This window comes from Orycteropus afer, unplaced genomic scaffold, assembly GCF_000298275.1.
Source record: "Orycteropus afer afer isolate SDZICR_OR568_19922 unplaced genomic scaffold, OryAfe1.0 scaffold00048, whole genome shotgun sequence".
In the NCBI taxonomy this organism is placed as follows: domain Eukaryota; kingdom Metazoa; phylum Chordata; class Mammalia; order Tubulidentata; family Orycteropodidae; genus Orycteropus; species Orycteropus afer.
Genome location: NW_006921635.1, coordinates 12,211,051 through 12,227,445, shown reverse-complemented (window position 1 = coordinate 12,227,445; position 16,395 = coordinate 12,211,051). Strand labels below are relative to the sequence as shown.

Below are 16,395 nucleotides of genomic sequence, written 5' to 3'. Positions count from 1 at the left end.
ATAGCGACCCCTCCTTGGGTTTCCGAGGCAGTATCACTATGGAAGTAGGATTGCCCAACCTTCCTTCCGAGGAGTGGCTGGTGGGTTTGAACCGCTAGCCGTCTGGTTAGCAGGCAAGTGTCTTAGCCACTATGCTACCAGAGCTCCCTTGTTTTCAATAGAGCATGTAAAAAGCCCTCATGGCGCTGTGGTTAGGCACTCTGCTGCTAACCAAAAAGTCAATGTTTTGCACCCACCAGCCATTCCATGGGAGAAAGATGTGGCAGTCTGCTTCTGGAAAGATTGCAGCCTTGGAAACCCTACGAAGTAGTCCTACTCTGCCCTGTAAGGTTGCTATGAGTAGAAATCGACTCAGTAGCAATGGGTTTTTTTTTTTTTTTTTTTTTAAGTAAGCATGTTTTGTTTTTAGAATAGCAAAATACTAATTACTGAGAGAGAGAGAGAGAGAGAGAGAGAGAGTGTGTGTGTGTGTGTGTGTGTGTGTCTAGATTGGTCACAGAACACTTATAGTGACCTTGGCTGCAAATCAGAACTCTGGGACACCATAAACATGGGGGATGAGACTCACCCCAGCAATAATAGCAAAGTTCAACAGTTCAGAAAATAAAAAATGCTGGCGAGGTCACAGAGAGATTGGAACTCTTGTGCACTGCTGGTGGGATGGTAAAATGTTACAACCATTGTGGCATATGGTATGGCATTTCCATAAAACACTGAAAATAGAAATACCATTTGACCTTGCAATTCCATTGCTAGGAATATATCCTAAAGAGGTGAGAGCACATGAACAGACATATGTACACCTATGTTCATCGCAGCACAATTCATTATAGCAAGGAGATGGAAACAACCTAAATGCCCATCAGTGGATGAGTGGATAACCAAATTATGGTACATGCACACAATGGAATACTGTGCCACATTAAAGAACAAGGAGGGATACACGAATCATCTCACAATGTGGATGAACCTGGAGGACATTATGCTGAGTGAAATAAGTCAATCGCAGAAAACAAGTACTGTATGAGCCCATTACTGTAAAAAAACAGAGTTTACTTGGGAAGGGAACTCACTTTGTAGGTTACTGGAATGGGGAGGGAAGGGGAGGAATTAATTTCGCGCTAGTTGGGGCCCACACGTGGATGTGGGTAAGGGGAGGGATGTACAGAAAGAGTCTGTGACCACCATGATAACATTAGGAAATGGGAGGACACCGAATTGTGCACATAAGAGATAGACAACAGATGCTAATACCAACCAATGTGTCCAAAATTCTGCATTGCCATTAACACCAAACACCAGGCTACAGATAAACACATAAACACCTGAGAGGATCAGATGGGGTCAGTGAACAGGAGTATTCTCTAGACCAAAGATAGGTTCAGCTGAGGCCAATCTTGCACAGACAACAGTGATACAAAATACCTGCAGTCCTTACAGAAACAATAGAAGACAGAGTACTCCCTCACAGACACCCAGACACTATGGGAAAGAGATCTAATAGATCTACCGTCTCAGGACCGTAGTACTGGGGGACACCAGACTCAAATAGGCACAACAAAATACATAAAGGCCTTGTTCCGCATCCTACATTGGTGAGTAGAGACTGGGGTCTTAAAAGCTTTCAAGAGGCCGTCTAAGGTGCAGCTAACGGTGTCCTAGCATCGGAAGCGAAGAAGAATAAAGAAAAACAGGGACATTTGGAAGCAATCAGCCCTAGGACATGAAGGCCCTCGAGACCAGAAGAACTGGATGGTGCCCGGCTACCAATGCCAGCCACTCAGGAAAGAATCAAATCTGGAGATCCTGGATAGAGTGGGAGGGAAAACGAACATGATCCAAAAATTCAATAATGATCAGAATTACTGGTTAGATAAAATCTGATGAGACCCCCAATACTAGAGCCCTGGAATTTTATTAAACTCACTCCCAGTGGCTGGTTCTCAGCCCAATAGTTAACAAGATACACATACAGACTGCTCAACCCAGGATGACGCACCCACACACCCTATGATAATACATCCCTTAGAGCAATAGACCACGGGCAGCAGAGGAGCAACATTCACACAGAGGAAATGCAGAACAAACAGGAGTGCATAACTATGAGGGGCACAGGGGAAGGGTGACTGGGCAGGGAGGGGAGGAGACTGGGTTAGGGTTGGGCATGGTGAATGGGGAGTGAAACTAAATGTACACATAATGTTGAATGTAAAACGAACTCTTAAAATTAAAAAAATATATATGGGATGAGAGTAAAGAAAGAATTTTTCATTTTTTGTTTTTGTTTCTGAAAAGCTTCTCAAGATTGCAAATCCAAGAAATTTTAATAATATTATTCTTAAAATATTTTAACTTAGAAATTTAAATATTTCACATCTCTGAGAGATTCAAGATAATGTAATGATACGTAGCAAGCTACATCTTTAGACTGAGTTCTAAACAACGTGTGTTTTTTATATAGAACTTTTTAAAAAACATGAAAATATGCAATGTACTACTTACTGGTTTATTTTATTCAACTGGTATTATCCAGTATAGATTTTACTGGCTCATAATTTGTTTTTTACTGTTTGAGTTACAAAATTAATTTACAGAGCAACCTAGCTACCCTGAATCCTTTTTTTAAAACAAAGTAGAGTGGACATTAGTAAGTGAATATATGGGCATTCTCAGTTTGACCATTTACAGTGAATATTCCCAGACGTAGTTCCTTTTTAGTCTTAGTTCCAAGTAAGATATTAAAAAAAAAAAAATGAGATGATGGATATTGTGAAAATCAATCAGTGCCAAATGACCAAAATTAACCCAGGTTCAGGTAGGTCAGAATATTTATTCTACTAGTATTCTTAGCTCTTTGTTTGTTTTTGTTTTGTTTTGTTTTGTTTTGTTACAGGGAATTTGTGGTTTTTAATTAATTTTTATTGTTCTGGTTATTATTTTAATCTGTTACAGTTGGTGATGGAATATTGCTTAGGCTCAGCTTCGGATTTATTAGAAGGTAAAAACAAAAACACTATTCCCTCCTTTCTGTTTTACCTTGACAGATGTTATCTCTTGTCATACTGAAATACAGTTTGGGCAACTTAAATGGATGATGATGTGGACTTTAGTGTTGTGTGGATAAGCTATGCAAACTTTTATCTCTTTAGTGTTACTGAAAATATTGAAGGGATGATTAGCAACCCTCCTGCTGTTTTAGTTCAGGCAGGTATTACTGAAATATTTAGCTGCTACAATGTGGTATATATAGTCAAGAACATAAAATTCATGTGTATGTATGAAACCAGAGGTAGATGTTATCAAATTATATTGATATGGAACCCTTTCAAATATCTTGACTGACCCAGATCTCCTTTGCAAATGCTGTTATAACCAGAAACTGTTAAAAATGTGTATTTAAAAAAAAAAAAAAAAAAGTTTCTTGAATCATCCTTGATCTCTGAATAGAAATTGCTTATTAGCTGCTTTCACAAATAATGAAAACCTGTATTTAGAAGGGATAATTATAGATGGTTTTATGGCAGAGGAGAATAATGTAACCTTAAACACTCAAGGCATTTAAAATGTCAGAAGGGACTGATAAATTTGGGCCTGGTGGAAATTTGGAATCAGTGTGGCTTTTTCTTGCACAACTGATAAATCAATGAACAGTGCATCTCTCAGTGAACATCAGGCTTGATTTTTTGTTTTGCCTTAAAGGATTTGTTTGATTTAAGTTTTGAGTTGGTTTCTTCTTCTTCTTTTTTTTTTTTTTAATTGCACTTGGGTTTCCTGTTATCTGATTATTTTTGTTCTTCTAGAAATTATATATCTTGTGTATTGAAGTGAAGGTGCTCCCCCATTGTCATTTGAGAATGTCTGTGATTCAGTCTGGTATATTGTGTAAGGTAGTATAAAAGGAATGAAACTGATCATCTACTCCTGACTTGTTTTCCTTCTTCAGTCCATAAGAAGCCACTTCAGGAAATGGAGATCGCTGCCATTACTCATGGTGCCTTGCAAGGGCTAGCCTACCTGCATTCTCATGCATTGATTCATAGGTAAGATTAGAGACCAGTTATGTTTTTGTTGGCAGTTACAGGACTGTATATTCAAGGAACCTTGAAAATTAATGCATGTTCCAATTTTTAGTGTGCCTAAGGATTTATGAGAAGCAGATAGGTAACTGCTGCTTCTGGGTATAAGGAGTACAGTTGCAAGAATTTAACTCCTGTCCCTTGGTCTCTCCCATATGCCCACAAAGACTTACATCATCTCTATTCGATAGGTAACTATTTTCTAGGCAGGGAAATTTGAAGAAGGACCCAGAAACCATTTGATACTGATCCAAGAAGAGTGAAAAAGAAAATTAAAGTTCCTTCCATATATTTTGTTTCTTAGCCGAGTTTCTTCTCCCTCTCCAATTGAAAATAACAAGTCAATCTTATATAAACATTTGCTGTTTTTTTACTTTAATAATACTTTGTATTTCTATAGTACATATAGATACTTTAAAAGTTATTTTTATCTTTATTTGGCTGATGAAGAAACTGGGGCTCAGAATGTTTACTTTGTGCACAGTTTTATAGCATTTAAGTAATGACTTTACGATTGGAATCCAAATTTCCTGACTCCTAATCCAGGACTTCCCACTACTTTATAGTTTCTTTACCACCATGCTTATCTCCCTCTACTGACTTCTCCAAAGGAAAAATGTTATTAAGCAATCTCTCCTCTCAATAAAGAGCTAGCTTCTAGTACATTTCCTTTAATAAATGGTAAGAGAAGTAGTGGAATGTGAGACCTGATAATGGCTCACAAGCAAAAGAAAACACTTGACATTTACTAAGAAGAAGTGAAACTATTAGATCATAGGTTCTCCTTTTGGTCCTGTTTTCATCCCCTGAGAGTAAGCATCACCACTTACTGATACTCCAAAAGCAGAACTTCTACAAATGAGGCAGACCCAAATTTCTGCCATGAATTTGACTCATTGATGAGGGTGAGGAATGAGCCTGACCATGCCTAACAAATACCGATGGAATACATTTAACCATAATATCTATAGATTTAACTTAAAAAAAAAGAAAAAGTCTGTCTCTTAGGTACTCATTACCATTGAGTCAATTCAACTCACAGCGACCCCTTTTTGGGTTTCCAAGATGGTGTCTCTACAGAGGTAGATGCCCAACCGTCCTTCCAAGGAGTGGCTGGTGGGTTTGAACTGCCAGCCTTCTGGTTAGCAGTCCAATGCCTTAGGCACTAAGATGTCATTATTGAGCACCAACTTGCTTATGATGATTTTACCTTCTTTTACTTAAAGCTACAGTTTAGTTTTTTTTGTGTCTTTATTACCTTAATCTTTATATTATTTTAATGTTTTATATTTTATCTTCTCTAATATGTAAAAGAAGTTGAAAAGGGGAAAAATCTTTAAAGAATTTTTATTTAAAAATAAATACTAATAGCATGGTGTGTTACATTTTTATTGTTTTGAGTTAAAAGGCAAGTCAGTCTTGTAATGGAAGATAATACTGGAGAGGAAAGGTATTTTTCTGTTGTAAAGAGAAAGAAATAATACTTTTTTTCAGTTCTTTCTGCCAGTGCCTAATGTCATCATGAGGAAGGAAATAGAATTTTCAAGGGAAGATATTTGGAAAAAAGCTTGTGGTGTTGTGGAGGATTTGCACCTTGTCATTTTCCGCTTGAGTTTTTCCTCATTCTCTCTACTTTATCTTTCCGTTGTCCATCAACTTAACAATCTTTGGTTCCTAGTACTCTTTACACCTTAGACCTTTTAAAAATTCATCCTAAGTCATCATACTTAAGAATGGATTTTTTAAATCTTGATTTTAAAACTTTTTGCTGTGTAAAACATCTAATCATTTTAATAGTAGCCGCTTGTGATTATTTTTGTAGTAATACAATAGAAATGCAATTTCTTAACCCCTAATCCTTGTTTGTTTTGATCTTTCAGGGTCTTCTTTTTACTGTACAGTGTTATTTTTAAAATAACACCTTCTATATAACATGTACCCTCAAATGCCTTAGAGTTGCAGTTACAATTAAAGGCAGAGAGAAAGGGTCACAGGCAAGAAAGAAAAGGTATGTGTGGAGTTGAGGTTTATTGGTAGGTAGTCAATACAGAGTCATTGAAGATCTCTTTAGATTCCAGAAATGTCACATAATTGGGAAAAGGAAAAAACAAAAACAGCGGTTACATATGGTACCAGTTTTCCAGCAGAAGGAACACTGTTGATGATTGGATTTAGCATTTAAGAATATGCTTTTTGTAAGTGTAGCAACTGACTAGGTTTCTTATCTGCCTTTTTTCTCATTGTATTCCCTCACTCTGAAGAAAGCACTACCTTTAAGTATTACTGTGACCTACCTGTAAGTATAACCACTGACAACATGCAGTAATTGCTAAATCCCCTTCTGGCTACCTGTGCAAGGTTTTTTAAATATGCTTTTTGTCTGATTAATTGCATGCTCTCACCTATTCTGTAATCAAAATTGAAAAGTAATTTCTAACCCCTTATTTTTTCCTATAGGGATATTAAAGCAGGAAATATTCTTCTAACAGAGCCAGGTCAGGTTAAACTAGCTGATTTTGGATCTGCCTCAATGGTTTCTCCTGCCAACTCCTTCGTTGGCACACCTTACTGGTATGTAGAATTAGAAAACATAACACAATTTTAAAATATGCATACACAAACTAGATGGACTCATAGCATTGATTTTATTTTGTTTTGTTTTTGACATTATCTTACCATGTGTCTCAAAATAAAATTTCATTAGAGAAGGATAGAAAGCTGAAAAGCAAAAGGAAACACTTTGACTTAATATAAAATTTACAGTAACTAAATTGTTCAAATAAAGTTGATGTCACTGTGCATGAACTGAGCACAATTATCTCCCTGACCAGGCTCAGCCTGTAGATTTCATTTGGGGTTTCTTTTGAAATTTTCTCTTGAGACAGAGTCTCTAGGACGGACAAGGTAGCCAGCCTCTTTAACCTTCTGTAGCTAGCCCACAAGCATGAATGCTGCCTTCCAGTGAAAGAAATCCAAGTTCTTGTCTGTGTTGAGTGCTCTGAAGCTTTTCATTGTTATTTTTACTTAGTTTTTCCCCAATCTATTCAGGTTCCTTTCTTTCCTTTCATAGATACATTAAATTTTCAGTGTAACTTGGAAAATGACTTATGTATCCCTGGAAATTTACTTACCAACTAAAAAAAAAAACAGCTACTATTTGAATTTTTCTCCCCCATCATCAAACATTTACAGAGCAACTACTTACATACACTAGGAGAGAACAGTTCTGTTCAAAGCATATTAAACAGATATGGCCTATGCCCTCTTAATGAAAAGCCATTATGGACGAGTTAACATACATTCACATAGCCTGTTTTTGGTGTTTTTTTTTTTTTTTTTTTTTTTACTTGAGATATCTTTGAAATAGCTGATTGTATGGCTGTATATAAATCCATAAAGCACTTTTCAGTTTGTTTAAAGTAATTTATTTATTTTTAAGTGGTTCACATATCTTAATTCTTTACATATCTCTGTGAGATATCTATTCCATTTTATAGATAAAAGAAAATGACATACCAAAAGTTAAGTAACTTACCCCAGATCAAATTATAGTAAGTGGTACTACCAAGAGTTATGGGAAATAATGTATTGTTTCATGTAAATTGCCAAGTGTGTTGTGTACAGTTTGAAGAGTTCCCACCACTCTGAGATGGTTTATGTAAGGAAATAACATCTTTATCAGATATAAAAAATTTTAGAATACCCTCAAGAATAACTATTTCATTGAATCATGTTACTAAATGAATTTTGTTTTTTAATTTACATTGAGTTTTGTATGTATGTCTGGTAGGATGGCACCAGAGGTGATATTAGCTATGGACGAAGGACAGTATGATGGGAAAGTTGATGTCTGGTCGCTTGGCATCACCTGTATTGAATTAGGTGAGTAAAAGTTGTTGGTTTTCATCATGCTTTTGAGAACTGTTCTTTATTATGTTTACTACTTTATTCATTCAGTTAATATTGACTGCTGTATGTATGCCAGGCAAGGTGAATTTATTGTATTTTTTCTGTGATCTTATATAACATCAAAAGATTGTTTGCTCTCTATGCTTTTATGTTATTAACTTAAATAAAGGAGTTTGAACACATATAGCAATTAACAAATGTGGCAACATAAGATAGAAAGCACTAATATTTGAAAAATATTTATTCTCTATCTCATGGCTGATAACATATTTCCTACCTTCACTGTTATATTCATTACCTTCATTTACACTCCAGTTTTTATGAGGGAAATCTGAAAAATCAAGAGCAAGCTTATCAACGATGTGACCTCTAAAAAGAGCAACTTCAGAGAAAGTGTCCTATTAAAAGATAATCCCAGCCATAAAATAGTTCCCCAAATATTATGAAGTTATCTCACATTGTCTAAATAAAGTACAACCGAATGGCTCATCTTGGTTTTATATTTTTAATATAAAAGTTACCTTCATCCAGTAGTGTAGTGGTAAATTTAGTGAATGATTCTGGGGGTGAGAAGAACCCTGATTTGTAGCATTTGCCATTTTCTGTGGTGTAAATATGCCCTTTGTAGCCAATTTCAGGCTACCAGTGTGATTCCCTGAGTGCAGAGTTGGGAGCAGATCAGCACAAGTGCTCTTCAAAAGCTAGTTCATCTGCCGCAGCACAACATGGCCATTTTCTAGATATTTGTACATATTCAAGTTAAAAATGTTTAATCTAAAAAACAATGAGTTCTTAAAAAAATACATTCAGTTTTTTTAAAATTAATTTTTAATTTAATTTCTTCTATCTTGAACTCCAAACTGATCCTTTAACGATTACTGAGCTCCAGTTTCATTTTCAGGAGCTCTGGTAGCATAGTGCGTAAGGCACTTGACTGCTAGCCAGAGGCTGGCACTTCAAACCCATCAGCCACTCCTCGGAAGGAAGGTTGGGCAATCTTCTTCCATAGTGATGCTGCCTCAGAAACCCAAGGAGGGGTCACTATGAGTCGAGGCCGACTTGACGGCACATAACAACAACAACAACAATTTCATTTTCAGACTATTATTTTCTCTTTCCCTAAAATGTTTGGCCTATAAAGAAGAGTTTGGACCCTCTATGTTACATTTCCAGTTGCTTCATTCACTCTTTCCATCAAAGAAGCATATGGTAAAGATGCACAATTTTTCTCTTTTAACGTAAATGAGATATTAATGTAAAAAAAATTAAATAGTATTCAGAGAGGAAATTTAGAATATTAATTTTTTCAATAAGTAATAGATTTATAGGGAGCTCTGGTGGCGTAGTGTCTAAGGCACTTGACTGCTAACCAGAAGACTGGGGGGTCAAACCCACCAGCCACTCCTCAGAAGGAAGATGGGGCAATATACTTCCATAGTGATACTGCCTCAGAAACCCAAGGAGGGGTCGCTATGAGTTGCAGACCAATCGACGGCCCATAACAACAACAACAACAAAAAAAATAGACTCACATGGTTTAGAAATTAAAAAATATATATACAAAGGCATACAGTGCAAGGTCTTCTTCCACCTCTGGGCCCATCTGCCAACCTCTCCCAACCTACAGACATAGGGATCCTCCTTAAATAGTTTCTTGTGTATTCTTTTAGGGTTTCTTTATGAATATACAAACAGATATGAACACACATTCAGGTTAACATATGCATGTGGTTCTGTACTTTTTCTCTTCGTATCTTGGAGAGCTTACTTTATTAGTACCTGGAAGATGTTTTCGTTTGATTAATGACAGCTTAATATTCCATTGGGAGCTCTGGTAGTGTAGTGCCTAAGGCACTTGACTGCTAACCAGAAGGCTAGTGGTTCAAACCCACCAGCCACTCCTTGGAAGGAAGGTTGGGCACTCTACTTCCATAGAGATATCACCCCGGAAACCCACGGAGGGGTCGCTATGAGTCAGGTCCGACTCAATGGCACATAATAGCAACAATATTCCATTATGTGGGTATAATATAGCTTATTTTTTTTGGTCTTCTATTGATGAATATTGAAGTGGTAGAATTCCTTTTTAGAGCTCTGGTGGCATAAGGCATTTGACTACTAACAAGACTTGATGGCAATGGGTTTGGTTTTTTGTTTTGTTTTAATATCATGTTAATCACTCTTTCATTGCAAGGGAAATTGATCTAATAAATTTATTTACACTGATTTTTTTGATGATTCAGCAGAAATATTTGTGTACTTTAAAAACGGTTTATGATGAACTGCTAGCAATACTGTGTAGAACTTGACAAGGTATTATTTGCCAAATTCATAGGGCCAAAACTAGCTAAGACTAGCTTTGAAGAAACAGAATTTGGACAGAAGATCACTGTACCAAAATCTATGTCAAATAATTAATCAGTTTGGTACTGGTGCAGAGAAAGACTGATAAGTAAGAGAATAGACTAAAAGACCAAGAAACAGATGCATGTAAAAGTACAATTTTGCTATAACACAAAAAAGGCATACAGATGAGTGAAGAAAAGATGGCCCATTCAATAATGTTATTAAGACAATGTTAGTTATATGATGAGAACTATAATTAGATTTCTAGTTTATGTCATATGCAAAAATAAATTCCAGATTGATTAAATACCTAAAAATAAAAAAGCAAAGCTTTAATACTTTTAAGAGAAGCCTCTCTGTGCCTCAGTTTCCTCATCAGTAAAATAGAGATAATAACAGTGTCCATTTCATAGGTTTGTTGTGAAGATTAATGTGTTGATGTGCATAAGACACTTAAAATATGTAAATCTATTATATAAGACACATGTTGTGTTGTTGTTATGTGCTGTCAAGTCAGACCCAACTCATAGTGACCCCTCCTTGGGTTTTCAAGGCGATATCACTATGGAAGTAGGTTGCCCAACCTTCCTTCCAAGGAGTGGCTGGTGGGTTTGAACCACCAGCCTTCTGGTTAGCAGTATAATCACTATATTATTATTATTATTCCAGGAGATTATGATATCGAGATGTTGTTGTTGTTGTGTGTCGTCAAGTCAATTCTGACTCACAGCGACTCTATAGGACAGGGTAGAACTGCCCCATAGAGTGTCCAAGGCTGTAACCTTTATGGGAGCAGACTACTTCATCTTTCTCCCCTGGAACGTCTGGTGTGTTCCAGCTACTAATCTTTGAGTTAGCAGCCGAGGGCTTACCCACTGTGCCACCAGCACTCCTTTGATACCAGGAGAGGGAGGAATTTTTCTAAACTAACTTTAAAAAAAACATGAAGATTTGGATACATAACTTTTACTATAAGCAAAGTGTAGCCAAGATGGTGAGTAGCATTCTCCATGACCTAGCATTTCACTTCTAAGCATGTACTTTAGAGAAATCTTTAGCATGTATGCTAGAAAAAATGTGCAAAGATGCAGCCTTGCTTCTGGTGGCAAAAAAAAAAAAAAAAGATAGAAACAACTTAATTTTCATCCAAAGGAGAATGGATAAATAAATTTTGGAATACTATATTACAGTTAAAAGTCAACTGGATCAACATGTTTCATAGGTAAATCCCAAATTCATAACATTGAATATTTAATGAACAAAGAAAGTTGCAAACATGTAAGTACAGTATGGTATCAATTATGAAAGTTTTATACACATTTTTAATAAATTACTTATAAGCATATATATATATATATATAAATATATATATATACACACACACACACACATTAATAGAATATAACAGATGCAAAAGATACAATTTCAAAATAGTAAACTGTGGAAGGAGGAAACAGAGTAGGGTTATATTCATATCTTTTTATTTTGAAAGAAAAAAATCTGAGACAAATAGGACAAAATAATGAGAAATCTAAGTGATAGATCTCTGTTACAGTATTCTCCTAATTTTATGTATTTGAAATATTTAACAATTTAACTTTTTAAAATTTAGAAATAAATACGTTCCAAAAAAACTACTCTGTGCATAGCAATAATCCTAGAAATAGTAAGATTTAAAATTAGATACCCTAGATTTTAATCTTGGCTTTACTAGTGTGTATAGCTGCATGCAAGTCCAGTAGGTATGTACTTAATCTGGAATGTGAATGATGCCTTTTGGGGTTGTGTAACATGGTGATTCTGGCTTTGTGACCCAGAGCAATTTCTTAACTTTCCTAAGCCTCAGTTTTCTCATGTTTAGATAAGCCACTCCTTGGAAGGAAGATGGGGCAATCTACTTCCATAGTGATACTGCCTCGGAAACCCAAGGAGGGGTCGCTATGAGTCGGGTCTGACTCAACGACACATAACAACAACAACAACAACACCCTTCACTTATCAGCTCTCTTGTTTTCTGACATTTTGCATTTAGAACAATAGAAAAAATCTATCATCCAGCTATTTTGTGCACAAACAATGTACGTCTGGAAGTAACAAACACCAAGTTGTGAGGTGAGAGTAACACTGGCTGTGATGGTTAAGATTATGTGTCAATTAACAGGTATATGCACACTCATCTTAATCAAAGCATTATTCACAATAGCAAAAAGACTGAAACAACCTAAGTGCCCATGAGTGGATGAATGGGTAAGCAAACCATGGTCCATATAAACAGTGGGGATGCTATGCAACATTAAAGAATAAAAATGAACCTGACGGACATTATGGTGAATGAAATAAGTCAGTCACAAAAGGACAAATATTTTATGAGACCACTATTATAAAAAGTCAAGAAAAAGTTTATATACAGAAAGAAACATTCTTTGATGGTTACCAGGAATGGGAGAGGAGGGGAAGGAAAATCACTAACTAAATAGTAGACACGTGTAATTCTGGTGAAAGGAAAGGCAATATATGATAAGGGGGAGATCAGAATAATATGGGTAAGACAAAGGAAGACACTGAGAAGTACACAAGAGTTACACAGACAACAAAGGTAAATACTATTATGTACACAATCCTGCAATATCAATAATAACAAACAATAATATACAAGTGGATACATAGGCAGACATGCAGAGTATTGGTAGGTGAATGGGACATGAGCGTATATGGGTTTGCCAGAGGATATTTCTACATGCGTATTAGTATGTGCTGTAAGTATATTCATATATATATAGTAGAGCAAACAGGGGACAAAGTTATAAAAACTTCTTAGTCATGATGAAGCACTTTGAGGGAATGAGTCAGAGGGCTTAGGACCACAGTCTTTAGGGGACAGCTGGCATAACATCGTTCACAGAGACAGTATCCTTATTTTGGTGAGTAGCAGCTAGGGTCTTAAAGCTGGCAAGCAGCCATCTAAGATGCAACTGTTGGTCTCTCCCAGTCTGGAGGAAAAAAAAGTGAAGAAAATCAGATTCAAGGCAGCAATTAGTCCAAAGGATTAATGGACCATGCCAACCACAGTCTCCGCTACCCTGAGACCAGAAGAACTACATGGTGCCCAGCTTCCACTGCCAACTGCTCTGATTGGGGCCACAATGGAAGGTGCTGGATAAAATGGGGAAAAAAAATTTCAAAATCATACAAAAAAGACCAGACTTGCTGATCTGATAGAAATTGGTGGAACCCTCAAGAATGTAGCCCTGAGACACCCATCAAACCTAGAACTGAACCCACCCCCAGGAATCACCTTTCAGTAAACAGACTGGCCTGTAAAATGAACAATAACACTCATGAGGAATGTACTCCTCAGAACAATTAATTGTACAAAAGCAAAAGGACAACATTTGCCCCAAAACAGAGCTCTAAAGGCAAGAAAGGGCAGGGAAGAAGGATGAGTAGACACAGGGAATCCAGGGAGGAAATGGGAAGAGTACTGTTAGATTGAGGGAACTGCAACTAATGTGTGAAACAAAATGTGTATAAATTGTTGAATGGTTAACTAACTTGCTCTGTAAACTCTCACTCAAACCACAAGAATAATTATGTGTCACCTTGGGTGGGCTATGATTCTCAGTGATTTGTCATTTATGTAATGGTGAAATTTGGCAGTTACGTAAAGATGTATTGTCCTTCATTTTGTGATCTTACGTGGTCATCCTCCATTTTTGCATACTGGTAATTTTTGCATAACAACCTGGTCTTTGGAACCTAATTAACCATATCAATAATTGAGGAGTGAGTGTACAAATATCCTAGGTATGATCAGGATTCAATATGAGAATGTAAGTAAAGCATTTACTATAGTGCCTGACACATAGTAAATGCTCGTTGTCAGCTAATTACATTCATATGTAACTGCTATCTATAATAATCTATATAATTATTACATATATTACTATTTTTCATATTTTATATTCTGGTGTCCTGTAGGGTCACTATGAGTTGGAATTTGCTCTTTTGTGATTGACTTATTTCACTCAGTTTAATGTCCTTCAGATTCATCCATGCTATGAGGTGTTTTGCAGATTCATTGTTATTCTTTAATGTTGCATAATATTCCACTGTGTATATGTATGTGCCATGGTTTGCTTATCTATTGATCCATTGATGGTCACTTAGATTGTTTCAGTCATTTTGCAATTGTGAATAATGCTTCAATGAAGGTGGGTGTACACATACTCTTAACCATCACGACCAGCGTGATGAGTTGAACACTTAACACTGAGACTATACAGCACCTCCTCAGTTTGAGTTGAACTTAAAGCCAGTAAGGTTCAACTCTTTAAGTGCCCACCCATTAGTTTAACAATTTTTTCTTATAAAAATCCTTCTGAAATATAGCATAGACTCTACTCTTTACAACATTCTATAAAAGAGCAAACAGCAATTACCCCTTCATGATGTTTCAGGATCATCACATCAGCTTCTGTGCTGTGTAGATGTAATAATGACTGAAATATCAAATAGCAATTGGCAATGGACAGAATAGGTCCAGATCCCAGGTACTTTCTTGAGACAGTCCCTGGTATATACTTATTTCTGATTTTATCTTTCTTATAAAAACAAATTTAAATATGTATAACAGCAGCCTAGTTTAAGTTGCTTTTTATAAAATGATTTAATGAATTAAAGGACAAAGTAGTCTTCTTCCAAATTACTGTCTCATCCTGTACAATAGCTATTCCTTCTAATTGCCTGGTGGTACAGTGGTTAAAGAAGTTGGCTCCTAACAGAAAGTTGTTGGTTCAAACCGACCAGCCACTCTGCAGGAGAAAGATGGGCAGTCTGCTTCTGTAGAGATTTAAGCCTTGCGAACCATTGGCACAACGGTATTGATTTACACTTGAGAGCAGAGACTCTGTAGTCATCTAAACTTGTGTTTGACTTCCAGCTCTTCTGTTCATCAGCAGAGTTATTTTAACTCCTTTTAAAATTTGCATAACAAGATCCTTTCCCTTATGGGGATTTTCTAAATTTAAAGAAAATATGGATTTAAAGTGAATATTTATTGTATCAAGGAGCTCTGGTGGCGTAGTGCAACCCACCAGCCCTCCAAGGAAGGAAGACTGGGCAATTTACTTCCGTAAAGATTTACCACCTCGGAAATCCAAAGAGGGTCTCTATTAGTCGGAATGACCTGATGGCAGTGAGTTTGGTTTGGTTTTATTTATTTATTATATCTGGTTCATAGTACATACTCAATAAATGTTAGCATTTTCAGCACAATCCTAATATATACTGTATTTCTTCTCTCTCTCTCTCTCTGCATTTTAACATCTGCTTAACACTAGGGAATATTTTACAGTTAGCAGCACCCTGTAATTATAGTTGGCAACTTTTTTCTTAGCTGTACATAAGACAGTGGTCGTCTTGGCAGTCAGTGGTTTTTAGATTCTGATAAGTAGTAGTAGAAAGTAAATATTCAGAAAATGAAATTATTATCAAGGACATTTAACATCTCAGCAATTACGCAACAATTTTTACACCAGTCACATAATAGTAAAGCTTACAGGTATCTTTTGACAGCTTTATAATACATTTCTATTTGCCCATCAGTAGTTTTACTTAGTGATATGTAAAAAAAAAAAGGGGGGGGTATATTTTTTTACACGAAAGAAGAAAGTTAAACTGCCCCAGATATAACTGTGAAAAAATTATTTCTCTAAACTTTCTATAATGTCTAAGGTTTAATGAAATTCCAGGTACAATCAGTATGTTTGGAATTTTACTTTTGATGTTAAAAGTAGATTGAAAGTTATAGATGTTGTTGTTGTTATGTGCCGTGGAGTCAGACTCCTCCTTGGGTTTCCGAGGCAATATCACTACAGAAGTAGATTGCCCAACCTTCCTTCCGAGAAGTGGCTGGTGGGTTTGAACTGCCAGCCTTCTAGTTAGCAGTCAAATGCCTTAGACACTATGCCACCAGAGCTCCTAGATATCATGGTAGAAGCTGGTAAATGGTATATCAGCATTGTTCAGAGAATTAACTGTGTTCGAAAATCAATTCTCCAGGGAG

The 16,395-nt window shown here is 36.3% G+C and overlaps 1 protein-coding gene across 1 annotated transcript in view; it reads left to right on the top strand.

The window, feature by feature from the left end:
- TAOK3 (TAO kinase 3) overlaps positions 1–16,395 on the top strand; it is a 110,246-nt gene that overhangs the window by 15,918 nt on the left and 77,933 nt on the right. Inside the window, exons 4-7 of the mRNA XM_007938208.2 lie at positions 2,953–2,998; positions 3,944–4,040; positions 6,534–6,647; positions 7,867–7,958. Coding sequence (XP_007936399.1) covers positions 2,953–2,998; positions 3,944–4,040; positions 6,534–6,647; positions 7,867–7,958 — 349 coding nt within the window. The remainder of the gene's footprint in view (positions 1–2,952; positions 2,999–3,943; positions 4,041–6,533; positions 6,648–7,866; positions 7,959–16,395) is intronic.